Source organism: Daldinia decipiens, assembly GCF_022478715.1.
Source record: "Daldinia decipiens strain CBS 113046 unplaced genomic scaffold F4813scaffold_36, whole genome shotgun sequence".
Taxonomy (NCBI): Eukaryota; Fungi; Ascomycota; class Sordariomycetes; order Xylariales; family Hypoxylaceae; genus Daldinia; species Daldinia decipiens.
Genome location: NW_026054579.1, coordinates 1 through 23,937, shown reverse-complemented (window position 1 = coordinate 23,937; position 23,937 = coordinate 1). Strand labels below are relative to the sequence as shown.

At 40.9% G+C, this 23,937-nt stretch overlaps 6 protein-coding genes and 1 non-coding gene across 7 annotated transcripts; 2 read left to right on the top strand and 5 right to left on the bottom strand.

Annotated features, from left to right (window-relative positions):
• Window positions 1-35: 35 nt before the first annotated feature.
• On the bottom strand, window positions 36-613 carry F4813DRAFT_382551 (mitosis protein dim1; the record flags this gene model as incomplete). The annotated part of the gene is made up of 3 exons (XM_049245820.1): window positions 36-244; window positions 316-456; window positions 532-613. The coding sequence occupies 3 exons, from the start codon at window positions 611-613 to the stop codon at window positions 36-38; spliced, it is 432 nt and encodes a 143-aa protein (XP_049096470.1).
• Window positions 614-924: 311 nt separating this feature from the next.
• F4813DRAFT_370131 (tripeptidyl-peptidase 1 precursor) lies at window positions 925-3,310 on the bottom strand. Its single transcript, XM_049244489.1, has 4 exons — window positions 2,968-3,310; window positions 2,179-2,901; window positions 1,984-2,118; window positions 925-1,857 (listed from the first exon to the last, which is right to left on the bottom strand). The coding sequence occupies exons 1-4, from the start codon at window positions 3,182-3,184 to the stop codon at window positions 1,094-1,096; spliced, it is 1,839 nt and encodes a 612-aa protein (XP_049096469.1). The 5' UTR covers window positions 3,185-3,310; the 3' UTR covers window positions 925-1,093.
• A 1,016-nt stretch (window positions 3,311-4,326) lies between these two features.
• F4813DRAFT_382549 (glycoside hydrolase family 30 protein) lies at window positions 4,327-5,932 on the bottom strand (the record flags this gene model as incomplete). The annotated part of the gene is made up of 4 exons (XM_049245819.1): window positions 4,327-5,000; window positions 5,100-5,218; window positions 5,270-5,442; window positions 5,510-5,932. The coding sequence occupies 4 exons, from the start codon at window positions 5,930-5,932 to the stop codon at window positions 4,327-4,329; spliced, it is 1,389 nt and encodes a 462-aa protein (XP_049096468.1).
• A 2,176-nt stretch (window positions 5,933-8,108) lies between these two features.
• Window positions 8,109-10,336, bottom strand: F4813DRAFT_370120 (subtilisin-like protein). The gene is made up of 5 exons (XM_049244488.1): window positions 9,456-10,336; window positions 9,212-9,391; window positions 8,989-9,161; window positions 8,587-8,926; window positions 8,109-8,529 (listed from the first exon to the last, which is right to left on the bottom strand). Exons 1-5 carry the CDS (start codon window positions 9,729-9,731, stop codon window positions 8,344-8,346), a joined length of 1,155 nt encoding a protein of 384 aa, XP_049096467.1. The 5' UTR covers window positions 9,732-10,336; the 3' UTR covers window positions 8,109-8,343.
• Window positions 10,337-12,998: 2,662 nt separating this feature from the next.
• F4813DRAFT_392495 (oxaloacetate Acetylhydrolase) lies at window positions 12,999-14,462 on the bottom strand (the record flags this gene model as incomplete). The annotated part of the gene is made up of 4 exons (XM_049247294.1): window positions 12,999-13,547; window positions 13,698-13,771; window positions 13,848-13,995; window positions 14,058-14,462. 4 exons carry the CDS (start codon window positions 14,460-14,462, stop codon window positions 12,999-13,001), a joined length of 1,176 nt encoding a protein of 391 aa, XP_049096466.1.
• A 3,662-nt stretch (window positions 14,463-18,124) lies between these two features.
• Window positions 18,125-19,206, top strand: F4813DRAFT_398870 (uncharacterized protein; the record flags this gene model as incomplete). Its single annotated transcript, XM_049248103.1, has 3 exons — window positions 18,125-18,305; window positions 18,380-18,409; window positions 18,467-19,206. The coding sequence occupies 3 exons, from the start codon at window positions 18,125-18,127 to the stop codon at window positions 19,069-19,071; spliced, it is 816 nt and encodes a 271-aa protein (XP_049096465.1). The 3' UTR covers window positions 19,072-19,206.
• A 219-nt stretch (window positions 19,207-19,425) lies between these two features.
• On the top strand, window positions 19,426-19,520 carry F4813DRAFT_t120. The gene has a single exon. It is a non-coding gene; the product is annotated as a tRNA-Ser (tRNA).
• Window positions 19,521-23,937: the final 4,417 nt, after the last annotated feature.

Genomic DNA, 23,937 nt, shown 5'->3' with positions numbered 1-23,937 from the left:
CCCATGCTGGAGCATAGTAATGTCTCCTATCGCTACTAGTATCGGTAGCGTGTAGAATAATCTTTTGGACTGACGACCAGACCGCGACCTTTCTTGGCGCCCTTATAGACCGTCTCGATGATATCAATTAACTCTTGCTTGTCTTCGAGGACAAAGTTGAGCTTATTGTTATTTCCCGTACCGTAATCGCATAGCATGTGCTTGTTTCGGTAAAAGAACATGATAGTACAAGGGTCGTATAATTCTGTACGTATTTGACTCATTAGAAGCTGGTCTTCAAAAACATCTTAGAGAGAGAAGGGGAAATATACTTACCATACATCTGGTTGAAGTCGGGTACTTGGTCGATGTCGCAGACGTAGATGACGCAAAAGTTCTTTACTCTATCTGCGATGCGGTATAGGACTTCATCTTGTCGCATGCATTCGGGGTCATGATCGCGGCCGAAACGAATCGCTATATGAATAATTAGCATTAGCACTTTTCTCTATCAATTAGTTATAGTATCTCTTGAACGTTTGTTTCGCTTACCAACAACGCGCTCGGTTTCCGAGAGGATGGCTTGGTCGACATGCCAGCCGGTGTTCAAATGTGGTAGAACAATCGAACCCATGATTGGACTCTAGAAACGTTGGTGATGATGAATAAATAGTTGGTGTTTTTTTGTTTTCGGAATTTAACCCATACGCTCTGGTAACTAGAGTATTGAAGTTAAAAGTTAAATAATGACATCAAGCCGCGGCTGCGTGGATATTCTAACCTACCTCATGGTAAGCACGGTGGAAATCTTATGTGGTGGTGGGGCAGTACATTGTAATCCGGGGGATTTACGGCTAAATCACATAAGCAGCCCGTGTGTTAGTAACCTATTTATACAGTACTTAACTGTAGTATATTGGTAAACGTAACTCAATTAGTTCGATACTTTTAATCATACGCATACATATACACATACAGCTTGGAAAACAATTCATTCAAATTAGGCTTAGACAAAGCTGTTAATTCGCCAGTCACAGATAAAGGTGTTATATTGGTTGTTTTTTCTGGGGCAAGATATACTAATGGAGCGAGTTGCAGATCGGAGAATATCTCATTAACGGGTCAGTTTCCCACCTGCTAATGCGACAAGCTCTGGGAAGATTGGTGTCCCAAGGCCAGTAACAGGATCCCATCCTTCAACCGCTGGGAAACCGTCAACACCACATCCGACAGCACTACCACTTACGATATCAGTCAACCCTTTGTATCCCTTCGAGTACAGCCACGGGTTCAAGAAGCCCAGCGGCCGTTTGCCCGACGAAATGAGCGCGTCATTTACCAACGAGATAATTCCACCCGTCAGAGGGCAGCTAGCGCTAGTACCGCTAATAGTTCCCTCAGTTCCGTTCCAGAAATATGCGAAGTAAAGTCCCTGCGCAGATATATCCGGGTAACCACGGCCTTTCTTGTTATATAGACCATCGTACAGGCCTTTAAGGTTATTTACGTAGTTGGTAGCCTGCTTCGCTTGGTACGCAGGTACGTCGAAGTAGTTGCTAAATCCACCGCCACTGGTGTAGTTACCATGCGCAACCCCATCAGGGCCAACAAACGCGGGGCGGTACGCCACGACTTCGGGTTCGAAGTTCTTCGTAGCACCAACTGCCGTTACATAGGGGCAGCTGGGTGGGAACTCGGGGAGAAACTTGGTCGTGTTCTTGCCGTCGTTGCTTATACACTCGCCGTACGATCCGACGCCGCTGTCGCCGCTAGAAAACAATAATGAAGTACCACGAGCACCCACCTGAGCGAACTGCTGGCAGACACGTCGGGCGTACGACTCTGGAACAGTCTGCTCATCATCGGCATACGAGGTCGCTACATCAAGTTAGTAATCTATCCAAAGAGCTAGGTAAAGTACACGATGACATACTATAAACATATTAGCGTCTATTAACAACAAAGGGGCGTATACACGTATACAAAGGTAATTTTACACATACCTAATAACTTGCGGGAAAGACTTTTGATCAAGCAGGTAGTTCACCCATACAAGGTAGGGTTCGTTCGTGTTGTCGGGAGTGGAAACCGACGGGATAAAAGGCGGGCTGCCCCCCGTCGAGTAACTGATGATTGGAGCTACAACCAACACATATTAGCCGAAGAGTTATTTGCGGAATGGCCTCTCTAAATACGTACTCTTCCAGCTTATGCCGGCAATGGCCTGGAGGTCCAGGTTAGCCTCCTTAGAAGTGCTCGACTCGATTTCCTCTGGTGTCAAAGCGTAGTCACCAGGCCCGTTTGCAATCGTGATTTGTGGGAAATCCTTTGCGCTTGAGACCGCCTCCGGCCGGTACTTGGCGAGGAAGAGTTCCCCGTCCGACCGAATAGGATGCTCACCAAGGAAGTTGTTGAACCCAATCTTGTTCTTGCCGCAAGCGCGAGTTTTGTAGCCCTTGGTCGAGTAAAGAGTCTGGAAGCACTCAGGCGTGACGGAGCTAACGTTGCAAACTGCGCTTATGTTCTCATTCGTAGGTGGTGTATATTGGGGGTCAAGGTACACCGGCGCTTCGACATGGTCAAACTTCTCGGCGCGAGCACGGAAGAACGAATTGGTAGGCTGAATCGTATCGATCTTATCATGCAGATGAAGCGGAAGAGACCATTTGGGAGCCCGAGCGACTACACCCCCATCCTTGTGCTCATAAACGTGGTACTCCGTGTCAAGGAGACGCTCGATAGCCTTGACTGGCAAAGACACCGTGATCCAATCCTTAGCTGAGCTATATCCTGACGGAGTGACCCCGTTGTCCGCTAGCCACTCGTGGACGAGGTCGAGCGTCTCATCAGTAGGCTTGACCAGCTCTTTCACCTCATCGGCGGAAAGATGCTGACCGTAGCGTGGGTGGTCCGGGTCAGAAACTAAACAACGAAGGTAAGACTTGGGCTTTTCATTTCATCTAGCTTAAAGAACATCACATATCATACCTTCGTATAGATGCCTCTCGAGCTCTGGGAAATTGCTTTGCTTTACGCCAATTTGAAGGTCAATTACATGGTCAGCAGGCGCGCGACGAACTCGCTTCCAATCTCTTGGAACATGGTGCGTATCCTTAACACGATATGGCGTTCGTGACCCCACGGGACTCGCAAGGGAGACCTGGGCAGCGAGAATCGCCGAAAAAGCAAGACCAATGCCAACCATTGTGCACACTTCAACCTATCAACCTATCAACCTATTAATAATAGACAGGGACGAGTGGAGCAAGCGAGAGTAGGGCCGGAACAGCTAAGACCAGATCCTAAGGAGAACAAAGCCCCCAGAGCGGCGCTCATAACACTTTTATATTGTTTACAATAACAGCACGCTATCTCATACGCACATAATGCAAGCTGATAGAGAGCAAGGATAGACAGCCCAATGAACCACGGCCCTGGTCTAACCCGCATGCAAATATCCAATTGGATCTACAAACCGGAAATTACATTAATTGCGTTGTGATATATTACGTAGGTGAGGTAGTATAGCTGATGCTGTCGGTCATTTCCTACTATGATCCTACTAAGCATTATTCACCTCTTTTTCAGAGTCACGCCATATCTCACCTTGACGCATCCGGAAGGTCGGCTACTTATCTGTACCCAGGTCCGTGGGCCTAGATCGTACCCCTGATTTAGTGAAATCCTGCCTTAGCTACCAATACGAGGTAGTAACGAGAGACTCGTCGAGTAAACAATATAGGTAAGCCAATTACGCGTGAAGACCATATAATATAGACTACTCTTTTAAAAAGAGAGAATTACCAAGCGAATTGTCTACCTATCCACGCAAGGGCTGCTAAGTCTTTTCTTATTGGCCAATGCCCACATCATGAGAAGGTTAAAGCCCTTACATGATTGCTTATCTGATAGTTGACGAACGGCTTAGATTATCAGACCGTAGATATCTTTCATTCTAATAGTAATGTTTGTCAAGCTAGAGTATTAAGTAGACGATTTAGCGATACCTAAGGTAGTTAAAGAGATAGCAGCGAGGCCCGCTCAACTAACACAATGGTTCATGAAACTCTATAGTTAACTATTCCGTAGAAGAATTAACTACCTATATAGGAAGGTCGAAACACACGACGTCCTCGTACACATCATCCCCAAAATCTTGCTACTAACGTAGAAGATCACGAAATAATAACGCAGGTAAGTAAATATACTGCATTTTAAAGCGCCATCGATATGAAAGCTTTATCATTTCATAGATTGACTTAACTAGGTATTTATATAACACATAGTTATCTTTTTTTTACTATCCTAGTAAACAACCGTATAGGCTTAATATCAAAACCTCATACATCACGATGCAGCAGTCAGTTTAACCGTGAGCATTCCTCGTGAAGGGACAGAAACCGTAACCGCACCGTCGATAAGTTTCGACTCGACCGAGGCCACAGATCGGGTGTTATCCGTCACGAAAGCTTCAACAGCTGCTGGGGTAAAGTCTTTGAATGAAACCTTAACACTCTGCTGCGAGCCGCCGGAGTTAAGGAAAACCACAACCACCGAACCATCCGTGTTCTTAAATGCCGTGATACCGGTGCTGGAAACACTGCCGGACGTGCTAACGCGGTATGCGCCGGGGCGTACAAACCGCGACCACATTGCGAAGGCCCAGAGACGGCCGGAGGGTGTGAGTGTTTTCCCGTCGCTTGCAACGAGGTAGGAAGACGCTTGAAACTGGTTCACTTCCACACCTTGCCAGTAGATGTAAGCAGATAGGTTAGCGTCTGCAAGACCATTATGGATCTTTTGCGCCCAAGTAAAGCCTTCGCATTGGCCGCCGCCGCTATACCATGTCGCACACCAGCGTGATTGGAGGTCGGCTGCCTCGGTTTGCCATGTCTTTAGCTTGGTAGAAATAACCGAGTTTGGGTCACCCGTGTACATGTGGCTGGTAATATACCCAAGGTATTTCTCCATGCCTGCCGAGACGAGACCTTGCGTGATGCTTCGCTGAGAGTTCCAGCCCACTGTATTGTACTGTTATTAATTATCTGCCGAGGCCAAAAACGAGAGGCATTTCTTGAAATAATCAGAAACTAGGTAGCCTAGTTAGAGCATTCACTTACTCGCGTCGCAACAAGTTATGGACACATTGCTGAGGTTATTAGCCTCGAGTGTATCGTGCAATATGGGAATAAATGATGCGGCTTCGTTAGCACCGGATTGCATTGACGAGTAACTCGTTCTATAGAAGTCAATACGGCACAACATCGATTTTCACCCAACCAACACTCACACGTAGTCAGGTTCATTCAAAAAGCCTAGCTGCGTAATGGGAATACCGCGCTCGCTATAATACTTCACGTACTGGACCAAGAAGTCGGCATAGGGTTGACGCCAGTCCCCAGACGAGCATGAGTGACCTGGCGTACCGCAAAGGTAGCCGCCGTTGTTTTCATTGTTGTTAGTCTAATGTGGAATTTAGCTTAATAGTCCTCGACCGAAAGATTTTTTCGGAGCTTAGAACAAGAATTACCTTCATGAACCCCGGCGCACTCCATGCATCCGCATAAATAGATTTGACTCCATATTTCATGGCTTGCTGGCTAAACCAGACTTGTCCTCGGTCGTCGTCGTCGAAGCTGTAGTTCGCAGCCGCGCTTGGCCCGCCTGGGCTCTTTGGGAGAATGCTGTCGCTATTGGTCGTGCCCGAGCCAATGCGATTGCGGATGATTGTGAGACCAGCACCAGTGGTCGTATTGAACAAGTAGTCTAGACCCTGCTTCTGAGGATCTCCAGATAGCATGTCCCTAAACTCAGCTGCGCGGCCGAATGCCTGGGAAACACCAAAGCCGTCTATTTGTTGCAACGTAGACGCAGTATTGATAGTTAAAGCCGACTGGGCATAGGTTTGCCCTATGCTAGCGGCGAGCGCCGCCAGGGTGACGAGAGAAGCCATTGTACTTAGAAGTCTCGATATAAAGACTTCAAGTACTATAAAAAATGGTCTTGCTTGAACACAATAAGAAATGCGCTCGACGGGGACTCATGATCAGGGGATCATCGTAAACTTTATATAGCCGAGGCAATTTTATATAACAGGTAGGTTAATTATATTAAGTTCCGTCGAGAACACACTTTTGTAGAGACCAAATAATACCCATAAGGATATTCAGCAAGCTGCCGAAGTAACTTAATCAACAGCACGTCGTTCATTCGATCGCATCAGCGGGGGCGGAGCAGTGCCATGAGGGCCGCTAATCTACCCGTTAGAAATGCGCCCTATGAGTAGGTCAATATCGGAAAGGTACCATGCCAAGGTTGCCATTAATAGCTTATAATAGCCTTGGCACATTCTAGCCCTCTCGCTAGCCAGAAAGAAACTACAGAGATGCGTCCGTAGATGTGGTGAAGGTGAAGAATGGTTACAGTGGGATTTAACCGGGAAGAGTTCTTCGCAGTAATAAATATCACAAGGTTCAGGGCATGGTGATGATGATTAAATGTCTGTATAACATTATAATGTCTGCTAAGCGAGCTATTCCATTCTTGTATTATACCATTGGTGGGGTTTTACTTAACAACTCTATCAGCTGTAATACATTCTACTATATTAGTTAATATGATATGCCTTGCATCCCCCATATCTATTGACAGTTTCCTAAAGTTGACCAAATGTAACCTTTCGTATATATGAGCCTCACGCTTTGGTTTTATACTACATTTATTGTCTTTTAATCGAATAACTAGGACTTGTAGAAGTCAGCGAGAATCCCGCTTTAAACACAGCTATATCCACATATAGAACAATATATATCTTAACTTGCCCGATACTAAACTTGAGTTTGATATTTGTGAGTTCCGCTGGTTCGCGTGGTCATGCTCATGAGGTACATTTAATTCTCTAACTCTAAGCGATGCGCACTCATTACGACAATAACCAGCCGTGCTACATCTATATTGTTGTGTGATTACTTAAAGTGTTATAACTTACTATGGGAGTGAATATTTTTGGTTATAAAAGTTGAATAATACTATATTAACTTTATTATTATGTGTTAGCTACCCTAAGAAGTGCGCCTCCTTTGTTTTAAAGTGTAGGGTTAGTATTGGCTCACCTATTAGTAGTCTGAATTATTTGTTTTTCCTATTAGTTAATAATACCAGGAAGGTTTGGTTATAACTGAAGAAAAAAAGCAGCAGAAATTCTAGTAACTCCTTTGTGGGCAATTCCGAACTTTACGGACACCGAAAACTTCAGAAAGACAGGTACGACATAGATATGGTAATTATCATCAATTAAGTCAAACCACCCTTACTGGGGCCACCCTAGTGGGGGCCACCCATTTCCCATACAAAATCAACGATTTTACATATCTATATTTAATTCAAAAAAGTAGATAAAAATATACGGTCTTCGATTTTAAATACGATATTAGATTCTCACCAGGTATAAAGTTTTGAAAAATGGCAGGGCTAATATCTGTGATAAAATAAATACAAAAATATACATTAACAATTACACATATAAATTTATATATAAAGTTATTAAGGGATATTATTGCTTATAACTTTACCAATTAATATGGTATAAATATAAAATTTATATCGTTAAATAAAAGACGTTTTAATGTAACTTTTAAATTTAAAACTAAATATATAACTTATTTATTTAAAAAATCATAAACGTTTATAAAGTTTTATAATAATTTAATAACATTTTTATATAAAATTAAATATTAAACTTTTTAAATAAATAAATTATATATTTTATATTTATAATATATTAATTGGTAAAGTTATAAATATTAATAACTTTTAATAGTTTTATTTATAAGTTTATAAGTTTATATGTATAATTATTGATAAGATCACGATAACGATAACGTAGATAAGATAGCTTAGCTTATTTCTTATTTCTATAAATTGAGAAGACCTTGTCTTCTTTATTAATACAACTTCAACTTCACTACTGATGATGATTCCCAGCAATTATTAATATATATTCTTATATTTATTTTATTATAAATATTAACCTTAACATTTCTTTTAATTTTTATATATAATAAGAATATAATATCCTATTTAAAATCAAAGATTGTATATTTTTATCTACTTTCTTGAATTAAATATAGATATGCAAAATCGTTGATTTTGTATGGGAAATGGGTGGCCCCAGTAAGGGTGGTTCGACTTAACTGAAGAATCCCCCAGTTCCCGATTCCTGATCCCCGATCCCTTGACAGTCCCAACTATATACATATATAAGAAGGCATTCACCCTACAAGTCTCACTAGATGGTTAATGATATACAAAATCTCCACCGGGTATAGCTAAGATACAATCAATCCCATCCTCGACTTCTATCATTTAAGACTCGCCGTTGTGAGCCAGAAGGTTGGCAGTGTCGCTAGGAACACCGGAGATAGCGTCAGAGAGAGCGCTCTTGGCGATGTAGTCGCAGAGAGAGTCGACGGGGGAAGCGTCGAGTCCCAAGTAGTAGGCACCGAGGCCAGCAATGTGGGGAGAGGCCATCGAGGTTCCGGAGATGACGTTCTAGGATATCGTTAGTACGAGCAAAAATACCAAACTTGTACTTAGGGGTTGGCTTACGGTGGTTCCACCAATCCAGGTAGACTCGATGTCAGTTCCAGGGGCAAGGATGTCAACAAGGCTGCCGAAGTTGGAGTACTCGGCAAGCTCGTCGTCCTTGGTGGTGGCACCGACGGTGCAGGCGGTTTTCTCCGAGGCAGGGGAAGAAGAAGAAGCGTCGGTGGCCTCGTTACCAGCGGCAACGGCAAGGAACAGACCGGCATCGACGATGCTGGCGGCCGCCTCGTTCACGGCGCTGGAGGAGGAACCTCCGAGGGACATGTTGACGACGACACCCTTGGGGCAGGTCTGGCCAGCGGCGTCCTTTGTAACGAAGTCCATACCGGCGATGACACCGGAGCTATGGTTTCTAGTCAGCTAACCGTAACTTTATACTTGGACGAGTTAAGGGTTATCGCATACTTGGTGCCCGAACCACTGGCGTCAAGGACCTTGACGGCGAAGAGAGATGTCTTCTTAGCAACTCCATAGGTTTTTGAGCCGATGGTGCCTGCAACGTGAGTACCATGGCCGTTGCCGTCAGTGTCATCGTCGTCAGCGAAGTTGTTGAGGAACTTAGCGCGGCCCTCAAATTCCTGTATAGAGTTAGTAATTGTTAATAGGAAGATAACCACTAATCACATACCTCGTGGTCGACTTCGATACCAGTGTCGATGATATAGGCGCAGGTACCCTCACCAGCACTATCGTCGTAGGTGTAGGTAGTGCTGCCAGGCTCGGAGCTTGAGAGACGTGCTAGACCCCAGTCGGCGTTCTCCTGGGTGGCCTTGATAGTGACAATGGCATCCTGCTCGATGTAGTCAACCTGGCAGAAAGTTTTAGAGTCTTCATAAATCCTAGAGTCTTATCTGTGTTGTCTTTGTACTTACATCGGCGTTGTTCCTGAGAGCCTCGAGCTCTTCCTCGGAAAGGCTAGAAGCGAAACCCTTGAACTTGTCGGTGTTGTAAACGAAGTCGGCGTCGCTGGCGACAGACTGGATAGAGCTCTGGATAGACTCGGCCTTCGTGCCAGCCTTCATCTTGACAATGTACTTGCCATCGACAAGCTGGGCGCCTCGGGGCTTGATAACCAGCGCGGGGGTATCTCGCTTCGAAGGCGCAGCAAGTGCCAGAGGCAGTAAGGCTAGAGCGGTGGCAGTACGCATTTTGAAGGATAGATAGATGTGATGGGTCTAGGGTTGATCTTGCGGCGTTATCTGAAGCGAGTAGTGCTTGATGGTGAAGCTCTAAGTGTGGGATGGTGAGAGTAAAGATAGCCGATTGAAGGGAGAAGCATCTTCCTTTTATAATACTCATCGCAATCTTTTGGCAAGAAGCGTGATGTTGTTAGATGTTGAATGCAATACTATGAGAGCCTTCATGATAGCAGATCTTTACCAAGGACAGCATTTCGTAGTCGGACAAACTTGCTGGTGACTACTTACATGTGAACGCCTCATGTGAGGTAGAAAGAGAATCATGGATAAGGTAAGGATTCAAAGTACTCCCTACCCTAACCGGCCAATCCGACATGCATAACGAGTGCCGATCACAGCAGCACCTCCTAGAAAGGGCTTGGTTGAGCTGAAGTCCCGTTATTTGTCGGAGAGTTTTCGTCCCTTCAATAAAAATATAGACGTGCTACGATCCAGTAATGTTACTCCAAGCTCTGAATGTCGTCAAGTTACAGTGTTTTAAACCCAGGCATTCGGGTTTTCTTGGTGATGTGCCGTGAAATTAGCTATAGACTACTTGTAATACTAGAATAGCCAATGGCGATGAGATAGTACAGAAGGCCAAGCTTCTTGCCAAACAGTTAGCTACGCGCGCATACACTACATACGGTACCTAGACTGTTGCCAAGAAGCGCTGAGCCGCGCGTAAAGCACCATGGAGTGATAGCTTGCTCAGGAGACGTTGTAACGGCCTTCCCTATCAGGAATCCTTTCCCTCCAAGTTGACCTTCAGACCTACGGGGGCTATGAGCATTGCTGTCCAACCAAACTTTGACGATAGGGGTAAGTGACTGGTCGATTATCTCCGAAATGCAGGACAGCTACCTATAATACCCGGTATTAATAGTTTGTTTCATTCGAAATAGCTTTAAAATATCAAACGTAACAGAAGCCATATAGTCCCATTTTAAAGACCAATTTATCTTCGTCCCCTTACTCGGTTGAAGAAATCATCCATTAAAACTACGTAATACATGCATCAAGTACTTTTACCACAAACAATATTACGAGTTGGCATAATGCCAGTATGATATGCAAGTAATATGCCTAACAACCCTATTATATCCACCACACCTGGGTCCTTGGTTCAACTTGGAGTACATAGCAATGCCGTCAGACGGAAATATGCCCCAGATTGCGACACCGGTTTCCCCACATGATGTGAGCAGAAAGCGGAATGTGACTATTCCATCACTTTCCCCGAGAAAATCCCAGGTGCATCTACCGCAAGCTATGTATTCGTATCGGTGCTACTTGCGGCGTATTGTCAGGTGTCTATAACCATGCAGCCACGGAAATGTCCTCGTATTGTAGTTGGGTTCAAATTTCAAAGTCCTGTTTCAAAGTCTTTTCTCACGAGAGAAGTTCAGTTTTGTCGTAGTCCCCCCACATCCTCAGCATCTTAACCCCTCCACTACCCCTGCCCCTAACCGCCATACAACCATCACGACAGGCACGCTTAGCATTACCCCTGGCCATGATCTGCAAACAAACCCCCTGTATTTCAGATACCAGGTGCCGGCAGTGGTCAGCACACCCACTATATAAGGTCTTGGCATTTCCGCTGCGCAACCTGTTACTCACGACTCCCACGACTCCCACGACTCCCACGACTCCCACGACTCCCACGACTCCCACGACTCCCACGACTCCCACGACCAGCTCTTCTACTTAGGTTGCTATTTAATATATAATCTATATATATGTTATATGTTATGCATAGACGGATGGGTTGTATGATTGTCGATCAGCTTCCAGCCTAGGAAGCCAGCCTAAGGTGACCGAGACTCGGTGCTGGGCCTCAAGTTGAACTGACCAGACTGGCTTAACAATGTTTTTCTTTGCCTCGGCCGACTTGCAAATCCCAACTATATGCGGAAAGTAGGCAGTATTCCAAGGGTTCGCTTACCCACTACGGCAGGCCGAATCTCTAAACGCACGGCATTATTCCGGAGCCTCTCTGTTGCGACTTGTCTCTTTATGTTTTCTCCGGTTAGCGAAAGAGAATATGTTTTAAATCCGACGCAGCACCTAAGCCTCCCGACGAACTTATTTACCGAACATCGAACGCCTCACGAGTACATATTAAAACATAACTTACAAATATCACTGCTAAATTATAAATCAGCGGCGGAGCCGAATGACCTGCCGTCTATCTAATTTAGCAGGAAATAAGAAGGGAATCCCCTTTTACCGAGTCTGACGGTATTCCCTACGGCATACCCAATGCGGCCCACGACCAGCCGGGTTTCGTAACCCGAGAGGGCAGGACACAATATCAATATTGAAACCCGAGCCACAGTCACCATAGCACGAGGAATTAAGCAATACTGCATATTCGGAGGGGAAAGGATTCACACACCTAGGTGTGCCTATGTATGGATTCCCTTCCGCTGCCGTGAAACGTCACAACAGCTTCGACTTTGGATCCGAACCCGCTTCCCGGGTTTACCATGCACTGGTATTTTCGCGACAAACATATCAAGTCACGTTACAGACAACCCCTGCGGCTATTATAGAAATTATATTATGTTACACTATCTGTACAATATATAATTGAAACCCCCCCACCGGTCTACTCGACGTAGTATATTTTCTTGCGTTTGTCTACAACTAACTTATCTAGCGGGCAGTTTACTCGCGACTACCCTGTGAGGTCCATGCGCATACCGAAGAAACCCACGTTCGAATTCCTAGCATGTCCTGATATTGAAGTTCCCTCTGCTTGATTCCCGGTCGCAGCTGTTGCCGGAACTCATGGCAGACGTATGTTATTTTCAACGCCTTGTTCTAATACTTGGTTCTGTAATGGATACTGGTGTTCATTTACGCGATAGGATTCATGAATATAGAAATGAATCGGTTGAGTCGTTACACTTAAGCTACTTCATATACACCCCTATTTAACCCTCCTTCTTCAAGAAGAAAATGGGGAGGGGGACATCTGAAAATAGCTTCATTTTGAAATGAACAACTTTATCTAAACACAACTCCCCAGAGTATAGGGCTTAAAAGCAAAGGTATCACATCATGTCTGTTTATTGGCGCATGAACCAGTCAATATCGCATTGAAACTATCAAAGAAATCCTAATCAATTTCTGAAAAACAAATACATCTGCACGCCACATATATCCAATAACGAGACAGCCATTCCGATAACTACCTAGGTACCTAAACACCATCTAAGCATACAGTGCTTATAGTCCTCCCACAAAGGATGCTCCTCCAGCATTCATGTCCACTTCCATACTATGCTGTAACCCGCAGACCTCGAAAAGCTTCACAGGCGTGATGTGCTTTGGCGTGCCGACCACGCCCTCACCCTTTAGACGGAGAAGGGTCTCGCGGATGGCGACATACGCGGGTGCCAGCGTCGCAAAGCTGAAAATCATGATGCGGAAGCCCATCTTGTGAGCCTCCTCGACGGTGATAACGGGACTCTTTCCGTTCTCAACTGAGTTCAGCAGGAGTGGCCATGGTGCTAGGTCTCTGACAGCCTGGGCTGCTTGTTCCTTGGATGTGAAGCCCTCGAGCAGACCAACATCCGCACCTTCGTCTCGAGCTGCGCGTAGTCGCGATATACACGCGTCATACCCGAGTGATTGGAGAGCATCAGTCCGCGCAATGAGTACGAAGTCTGATTGCAACCGCACGCGAGCGGCATGGGCGGCTCTGATGCGTGAGATGTATTCTTCTTGCGGCACGACCTTCTTGCCACTCAGATGACCGCAACGCTTGGTGAGGATCTAGTTCGCGAATAGGGGTTAGAATTTCGTAATAATAGGATACACGAGGCTTGTATAATTCTATACAAGTCAAGCAGTGTTGGAGGCAAGAGACCAATACGCTTTGAGCTCAGGCTTGGGGAGATATGAGTAAGTAGTTAGAGAACATACTTGATCTTCGAGATGGGCACCAGCTACTCCGGCACGGATATACTGCTCCACGGTACGAGCAACCATGATTGGTCCTGATGTCCAAGTTAGATTACATGTCATATGGGGACGGACGATAGGGGTTGGGGGTGAGGGTTTTCAAAGACCTACCTCCATATCCAGTGTCCATGTCAGCGATCAAGGGCGGACCAAATGGATCAAGGTTGGCGATCATCTCGGCGTTCTCTCTCATTTCGTGTAGCTGAGCAATGGCCAGGTCCGGCTGACCGATGCGTGACGCCGTAGTACCTGCACCAGTCTTCCGATGGACTGTTAGCTTTGCATATATTGACGACGTTATACTAAGTCTACATCACGTACCATGTACATGGCGTTGAAGCCTAGTTCCATTGCCGTACGAGCAGAGAGGCCATCGTATACCCCAGGGCAGACGATAAGCTCCTCAGTCTCGAATATCATCTTGCGGAGCTTCTTAGCGCCAGATGCCGGTTCACGAACACTAGTGACAATATCACTAAGCCGTAGCGGTCCGTCGACCTTGTCGACAGTATCATCTTCAGAGGGTGCCACGACAGTAACCTCTTCAACATTGGGGACTGCGATGGTATCATCCTCGAAAATTTCGACTGTGTTAACTAAGGGAAGTGGCTTGATGGAGTCATAGAACTGGCTAGAACTGATCTCCGTTGCCGCTTGAAGAATTATAGTCGACTCGTTTTCGAGCCCAGACGTATAATCTGTGGGTGTGATTGCGGAGGGAGACATGGTTTAGGTGGGTATATATGAGTTTCAACAATAAAATGGTAGCACTGAACTGCAAGGTGTCGATCTGTTGTATAGATTAAGAGGTGCTGAATATGAAACCTAGATGAGTTGGCCAGCCGATCCCAGGCGTGATATTTATACTTTTATCGCACCCTACTCTCCCCTATATCGGCCCAGAAGTCTCACACTTTCAGAATATCATACCATCATATTCATCCGCCTCTACGCCAGGTTTCCTCCCTCGATGTACCGAGGCCTAGAACTCCTTTGTTGCAGTAAGCACTGGCCGAGATACACCACTTGGCGCATATGTGACTTTCATCCCTTTCCCCTGTCGAAAGATCCCCGATACCGTATCGTTAGCTTCCTCGGAGTTAATTTGCGGAATCTCAAGTTGTGCTCAGCTCCTCAACTGCACTCGACGTTACCTGATCATACCTCCCGGGTCTTACTTTGGGCTGCCGGTGACAGGGTCTCGAGGTATCCTTGTAACCGCACATGAAAATATACAACCGTTTCGTTTACTCTCAAATCGACCCAGTGACTGTACACGTAGAGGATCTTTAATATCAGTATAATATATTATGATAATTCATAGACTTTATGGATGATGATCAACCATCACGAATCCAGACCCAGTGATAGCCATGCTAACGATATAAATGGAAACCTAGGCATTCCACACCTACTAGAACAGGCCAATCAATACTGCAGGACTGCCATTGTGTGGCTTCAGTTCTCCAAGAAGGTCACCTGCGATCGGTAGACCATCACCGGGATGTTTTTGGATAATACGTCACTAGAGTTGGTTCAACGAACCGCTGTATTATCTCGAGGACCTAAGGCCCCTGGGTCCCCTGAGGCCTCCCGCTCTGGTAAGAGCATACTAAACCAGTATACCACGGTGTCATGGCACTCTCAACGATGGCGATCCCCTTGTTGCCGCTATACAGGCCACCAACTTACACCCTCTTTGTGACAGCTGGAATGTTCAGAAAGTGTCACATCCGGACCTAGACGAGAAAACTATTGTCGTCTCTAAAAAAAAAAACCTCCCTAAATAGGGTTTCTTCAGCTTTAAAAATACTAGATGAAGCATTTTATAATAGGCAATTCAATCTGGTTACACCTACAAATATTTATTCAGTGTCAATGATAGGATATAAGAATGGTTGCACCCCTTTACAGTATCTTTGAGGCGCTACTGACATTGGCCAGGCCTCATAATGTTTCAGCCTGGCTTAACAGATAATCGCCACCGGCTTTATTTACCTTTTAGTAAGAATTGATGATTTTCCAGCTGTTGTCTCACGCTTACATCAACAGAAGCGTAGCGAGTATCATAGGTGTGGCTCGACCTCTACGCCAACGCCAGCCAGTAAGACGACGACGCTACCTTAATAGCCTAGATTATGTGACTGTCTTCCTCCAATAGATTCGTTAACATACGCACCCCTAAGTTTCAGGCCAACTGTTTTCTTTTTTCTTTTGTTTTTTTCTTGTAGAAGAGTGTCTCTGAAAAAGCAATAGTAGCTGACTTTATACTCGCTCAAATCTGACCAGAGCTAGAATTAAGCAGTCTTAGTCATTTCCATGTGGAATGTTTTCTGAATTCTAGGCACTTATAGAGGTTTGGTACTAAGGCGAGCCGGGTTCGCAGCGGACCGAGCCGGGAAAACGTAACGTCAGCCGCCAAGTCGTACTAGATAACGACTTATCCAACATCCTGTATGCATACGACCCCTACTCCTATCTTCCTACGATGATCCACCCCGACGTCCACATTTCCGCCGTCCGCTAACCACTTTATTACTATTTCCCCCGTGATTAGTTCTTGGAGCCCAAGACTTGCCAAGCTCTGTATGTTATTTAGCGAGTGCCATCCGTTGCCAATCAAGGGATCGACTCCAGTTATGTCTTCAGGTAGGACAGACCAATAGTAGTTAACTATGACTTCCACTTGCGCTTCTTCTTCTTCTTCTTCTTCGCTGACCTACGTAAAGGCTTGGGATCTTACATCCACCTCGATCTGTATTATCTGTGCTAGATCTCTAACTGCCGCTTCTATTCCTGTTGCCGTGTCTAGAGAAAGCTTAGTGAAAATGCCCAGAAAACCCTACTATACGTCCCGAAAACTTGCTCGGGCCAAGTGACTGTTTTCGTGATTATTACACTTCTTGGGTCACGTCTTAATGCCATCATTGTGGCTATGCCAGCCATGATAGCTGGGTATATAGGAAATAAGTTGTCGTGATACTTTAAAGGAAGCTCATTTCGCGCGTATGTTGCTGCCTGCATATTACCTTTAGACGCGAGGAATATTACCAGCCGACTTGGCCTCCTTGGCAAGCTAGATGTTTCTGTATACTGCTGGATCGGGAGTCTTGGGGTTGGCATAGCGGGATGTCACGACAAGCCAAGCCGATCAGCGTTGGCATATGTATGTAACATGCTTTAAAATCGTATAGAGACACTCGTGTCTATCTACATCCCGGTCAGTCTCACGATGCTTCCGTGCGATCTTCGAATAGCTCGTTGCTGAAGTAGTCCTCGTATCTATTACCTTGGCGCCAAGTTCAACAACCTACCCAGATTTGAAGTCCGAGCAGAGGAGCCTTTAGTAAACTCGATGTATCGCATTTCCCATCGGTCCGTCTTTACAGCATATTGGATAGACCTTAAGCCATGAGATGAGGTCTCATCGAGGGGTTAGAGGCTGGTGGTTTAACTTTGAGCGTCTAATATAGCAGCAGAAAAGGAGCTTGTGGGACAGTTTGTTGCTCTATAGTTCGAATTATCTTTTTTACTCTGGCTAATAGTAATGACTAGGTTATACAGTTATATCGCACCGAGTTTCCTTTCTATCTAGTTCTGTCAATCGATAGCGAAGTTGATAGAAGATGTCTATAGGATTTGAAATCGAGATTACTATTGGACAGGCGCTAATAGCCGTATAGAAACGAATTTAACAGGCTTGGGCTACGGCTGCCAAGCACAGGCCGCAGAAAGAGCCCCCGGGAGGATCCCCATGGTTAGATCGCAGACTCAGAGTTCTCGGCGCTGGTCTGACACATTACATTGGTCCATTGGTCACACCGGCGTGCCTAGATTACCACGTCAGATGGCGTCGACGGAATACGACGATGGCGGAATTCTGTCGAGCTGAGGCCGGACACCCTCCGGGCTATCCCTACAATATAATTTGCATACAGTTATTTTTCAAGACACAAGTGGATACGTTCTAGTTAACAGCCAAGTTCATCGGCCCATCTGGAGTAGCACCAATTCAGCAATTTTCCGTCTCCCCGTTTACCGTCGTATCAACATTGATTAGAATAATTCCTCCACGTCTTACATGATACCAGGAGATTATCGGAGGATAGCACAGGGGTTGAGGGATTTTGAGTACTCGAAGCTATTCTATATGCGCCTTGGTGGATAGCCAAGCAGTATTAAAGAAGGAGACGCCCTGTTGACGCAAGGACTAGCGAGGAGATAACTCGTTCCAGATCTACTAATCTACCCGGTCCAGACTATCACGAACTTAGCCTAGGCGCTCATCTTAATCTCCCCCGGTTCCTTATATCGCCAACTACCAGGCATAGTTCCCATATACGATCACCAGACCTCTATACTCACTGCACTGCCACATTAATATCATCATGCCCGACGAAGAGAAACTTGAGTCTGCCCCAACCCTGAGCCCTGAGCTACTAGCACGACGAGATTTCGTCCGGGGTTTCTCGCAGCAGCTGTCCGAAGACATCAATGCGGGCGTAGGGTCCATACCCCTACTGGCATGCTGCTTCGCAACGGGCCTCACTGATGGTACTCTGTATAATGGTGAGTCACAACAGACCTATCTCGAGTTATACCAGCACGTTGAGATCCCAAAGCTAATATTATATGGTCTCTAGCTTATGGTACTTTCGTATCAATGCAAACTGGTATGTCTATGATATTCTAACCCTCGTCGGTATATTTGCTTCTAAACCGTTCGTTAGGGAATACTGTCTTCGTTGCACTCGGTACCTCTGGACAAAACAATAAGCCTTTTGGATGGGCTCGTTCTCTCTTCTCCATAGGCTGTTTCACTTTAGGATGTCTATTCTTTTCCCGATACCATAAACTTATCGGTGGCGGGCGTCGTCGAAGAACTCTCTTCTTCTCGTTCCTGTTACAGACAGTCTTCGTTGTTGTAGCTGCAACTATCATCCAGACCGGCATAGTCGACGGTACATATCCCTCACGAAGAGATCCAACAGACGTGGACTTCCTTGAGCTTGCCCCCATTGGATTGCTTAGTTTCCAGGCCGCAGGTCAGATTGTGAACAGCCGTGGGTTGGGGGTCAGCGAAGTTCCTACGGTGGTGATCACAAGTCTGTTATGCGATTTGGTGAGCGATGAGAATATTTTACAGCCGCTCAGGAAGAACGTGAAGCGCAACAGAAGGGCTATAGCTTTTGTACTCACGCTACTAGGCGCGATATGTGGAGGCTGGATCTCTAAAGCTACAGGTGCTGTACAATCAAGTCTCTGGTTTGTCGCAGCTATTAAGGCCGCAATTACGATCTCCTGGTTATTTTTAGTGGGAGATAACAAGGGTTAAGTGAATGAGCCCTCTAATCCGGCGGTACTAGGCGATTGGGGCGATGCACAAGGTTAGAGTCATATATATATTATCATAGATTAGGTAGATTCGATATGTCGGCTTTTGTTGGTTTGGAGATGTGCAAAATAGACTACGTTAAACAAGTGTACCTATTAGATGAATATAAACTCTCGGTAGCCTGATACGTAACTAGTATAAAAGTCGGATTCGGAATATTAAGGCAAGCCTCAATGCTTTGCGCAAGGTCTTTATCTAATCTACACGTGGTGTGTGATGCACTAACGCTGATACAGCTAACTATATATAAGATAAAATAAGCACACTTTCAAGCACAGTTCAAACGACGCTAGAGGCACTTTGGCGGAGTGGTTAACGCGATGCCCTGCTATTGACCGATAGACTAGGCATTCCCTTCGGGGGCGTGTGTTCGAATCACACAGGTGTCGACTTTTTGCATTTTTAATCAGCTATACCTGATAGATCCTCTTAGTGATGGTCTACTTCATTTTTGCATTTTTTGAATCCGGTAATAATATACCAAAAAGTCGGTTGGCTTTGATATAATTTCTCGATCATTTTCACAGTCATAATATGGTAAGTATACAGAGTTAAATATAATACCCAATTACTACAATAACTACGAGATTCTTGCGACCAGTCACGATGCCATTGCCAAGGCACTACTAAAATACGAGTACTTCCCCGGCGCTGGAGGCACAAAGCTCTCAACTGCCAAACCCGTCTTCCTCTGAAACACGCAAATAGTATCAGAACCCCCAAATAAAAAGGTCGAAATATCGTCCCCCTTCTGTAGTTGTTGGTTTTGCGAACTAACCGCTTGACCGCTGAAACGACAGCCATCCCAATAGATAGCACTGCGGCCTTTCCTAAGACGGCGTTTTTAATAATAATTAAGCCTCGGGTCTGCATAAATTTTGTAATTGTATAGTTGGCATTTATTCTATAGCATAGGAACTGACGAGACTTTGGGCTGGATATAGGGACCAGGGGGGGATAGCTGGCAGAAGCCAGGAGTGAGTGGAGTAGCAGCGAGCCCATAGTCCACGGAAGGTTTTTGATAAGTATGGTCCCTGTAGACGAAATAGAGACCACATGGTCGGCTACTAACGCCACCAACGAGTCGTACTTGGAAGAGCTCGTTGAACGTTTTTCAGCCACCAGGAGAATATTTCTACTTTTACATCGGGAACACACATGCGATACTCCAACTCGTGAGGCACGGGATAGTGCAGCACAGACACCTAAAGGTCGTTTACTTCAAAGCAGAGTAAAAGGGGTTTAAACGAGATTCACATACGAAAGTTGTCACAAAGCTAGCCTAGACAACTTAACTCATTGTGCTCTTTAATCAGATGAGGGGAAGAAGACGCCAGGAGCTTCGATCAGAACCCGATGGTGATGAATTAACACACTTCGCACGTAACTCTATTAGCTAATCGTAAATCTCGCTGGACAAAAATGAAGCCTGTAAAAATGGTTGGTTTCCCCCAAGGAAACCGCGCAAGGGACAGGCTCCTCTTTCTCAAAACCAGCACGTTGGGCCTCTGCTACACGACATATCTCCTTACTCGTTATAACACTGGTATTAGTCTTCGGAGCAAAGGCGGATTGATCTTGCCAAATGAGATATGGGCAATAAATGACTTTAGACTTCACACGCGAGGGTACGAAAGGGGAAAAAGATAAGATGTGTTTGGTAAAACCCGATCTTGTAGTGGCATCGCCGAAAAGTATGCTTCTTCGCTACTTTCGACACGAGTTCGACCATCCCACAGACGAGATGATTTTGAGCAGCATCATTGACAGCGAGGATATGGAGGGAGAGGTCGAGGATTTCGAGCGTTATCTAGCTTGCCCAACTTCATTTAGAGCTGAACTACCCGGATACAAACTACCTAAGCTCCAAAGGCTCTACGGCCCAGATAATACTTTCGATGTTGTCCTTAACACTACATCAGCAAATCTTTGCCTTTATACCTTTTATAACGCTAACGATTGTTAAGTTTATAATAAAAATAAATATATATTATGAAAAGTTATAATGAATGAAAACTTAAAATTATATTATAAAAGAAAAATAAGTTTTTTTAATTAATAAATGATTATTTAATTAATATTAATATTATTTTATTATTATTTAATATAAATAAATTATTTTAATATATTTTAAAAGTTAAATTAATTTTATAAGTTTAATTATAATTTTATTTTTATAATTAAATTTTTTTTACTTATTAAAAATCATTATAAATGAAAAGTTAAAGTTATATTATAATTAAAAGTTTAAGTTTTTTTTTAAATTTACGTATTTATATTTTAACTTTTTTTAAAGTTAATATTAATAATATTATTTATTTTATTTAAATTTTTAATTAAGCTTTTATTATTAATTTTTTATTAATTATAATATAATTATAATTTTTTTAAATAAAGTTATAAAATTTCTTAATAAGTTAATTAAGTTTATAATAAAAATTTTATTTCATTTTATTAAATTTAAAGTTTAAATTACGTTTTTAAATTAATTATATTTTTTTCGTTTAAATTATTACGTAAATATATAAAGCTTTTTTTAATTTTAATAAATTTATTTCTTATTATTTTTAACGTTTTATAATATATAATAAACTTTTTTAATATTTAATTTATTAAATATAAATGATTATTATATTAAATTTATTTAAAATTATTAAACTTTATATTATATAAATGAACATATTAATATTGCTTAATAATAAAAATAAATAATTTCATAAAATAACTTAAATTTATAATAAAAATAAAAATTAAGTTTAATTACATTATATACATTAATATAATATTTATTGAAAAAGTATTATTATTTTATATTATTAATAAAATAATATTATTTAAATTGTTTAATAATTTAATGTTTAATGTTAATATAAATTTTATGATAAATTAATTTATAATTAATATAAAAAATTATTTATTATAATAAAAAACACATTAATTAAAATACGTTAATTTATTAAAAAAAGAAAAAAATTATAAGATTTTATAATAAATATATAAATTTAAATTTAAAATATAATAAAAAAAGTAAATAAAATTTCATATTATTATTATAAAATTATATTATTATAATGAAATTATAAATAATTTAATTAATAATTTTATATTAAAAATTAATGAATAAATAGTTAAGGAATTATAAAAAGATCATTAAATAATAAGTAAAACATTAAAAAATATGTTAAATAACGTATATTTGTTAAATAATAAAATAAAAAAAGATATAATAATATGAATTTATTTAATTTAAAAAGAAGTGTATAAAATTAAAGGGAAATGATAAATAAATTATATAATAAATTTTAATTTTTAAATATTATAATGAAAAGGATTTTATAATTACATTTATATATAATTTAATAATGTTAAATATAATAAAATTATTTAAATGCATTATAATATAAACGAATAATATTTTAAAAGTATTTTAAAAATATTTAATAAATTTAAACATAAGAAATTTTAAAAAGTAAAATTAATAATAAAGTTTAACATATACTTTATATATATAAAAGATTGATGTTTATTAAATATATAATGTTAAAAACTTTAAGAAAATAATAATTATTTATAATAAGAAAATTAAAACAAAAAAATTAAAAAAAAATTAAATAAGAATTTATTAAATTTAAAAAAAGATTATAATAATAATTAAATTTATAATAACGTTAATTTTTAATAAATTAAAAATTTTACTTATTTTAATTATTATATATATTAATTCATTTTTATTACATAAATATATTATAAAAAATAAAATTGTAAAGAAAATAATTAATAATTAATATTATATTATTATAATAATTATAAAAAAACAAAAGAAATTTATAATATTAAAACTTAATAAATTTATAAAATTACTTTAACTTTATCAATCTTTTTTTATTTTAATTTAATAGTTAATAATAATAATAAAATAAATAAGAAATTATTTGTTCATTAAAAAGATTATTAATAATGATGAGATTATGTGATGATAATATCATAATAATAATAACGTAAATAAAATAATTTAACTTAATTTATTCCTTTTATTTTTATAAATTAAAAAAAATTATAATATAATTTTATTTTTTTTGTTTATAATAATTTTTAATATTTAATACTTTTATTTTATTAACGGTTTAAGGATTTTTAATATAATATTATATTATATCTTTTATTTTAAAAATTATAATTAATTTATTTTATAGTTTTTTCTTTTATTCATTTATTTTAAATAGTTAAGATAATAAATCTTTTATTAATTATTTTATAATATTTTAAATTTTAAAGATTTTAAATTTAATTTATTTATTAATAAAATTATTTTTATATTTAAAATTTTGTTAACGATAATTAAGTTGTTAATAATTTAATTTTATAATCTTTTAAATTATAAAATTAAATTTTGATTCTTTTACATTATTAATTAAATTGATTGGTATATTTTAACTTTTTTAAATTAAATTTATTTTTTAATATATTTGATTAATTATTATTTTATTATAAATGTATTTTTTAATATTTTAATTTATAATTGTCTTATTACGAATTTATTTTATTAAAATAAATAAATAAATAAAATAATGTTTTTAAAATTGTTGTATTTTTAAAAAAGTATTTTTTTAATTTGCGGTATAAAAGTTATAATGGGATTAAATATAATAAATATTATTTTATATTAGAATTTTTAAAGTAATTAATATTAAATATAGTAAATAATTATAATTAAATAAAGTATTTAAAAAATATATAATTATAATTTATTAAGTAAATAAAATGGTAATTATATTATTATTATTATTATAGATCGGAAGAGCGTCG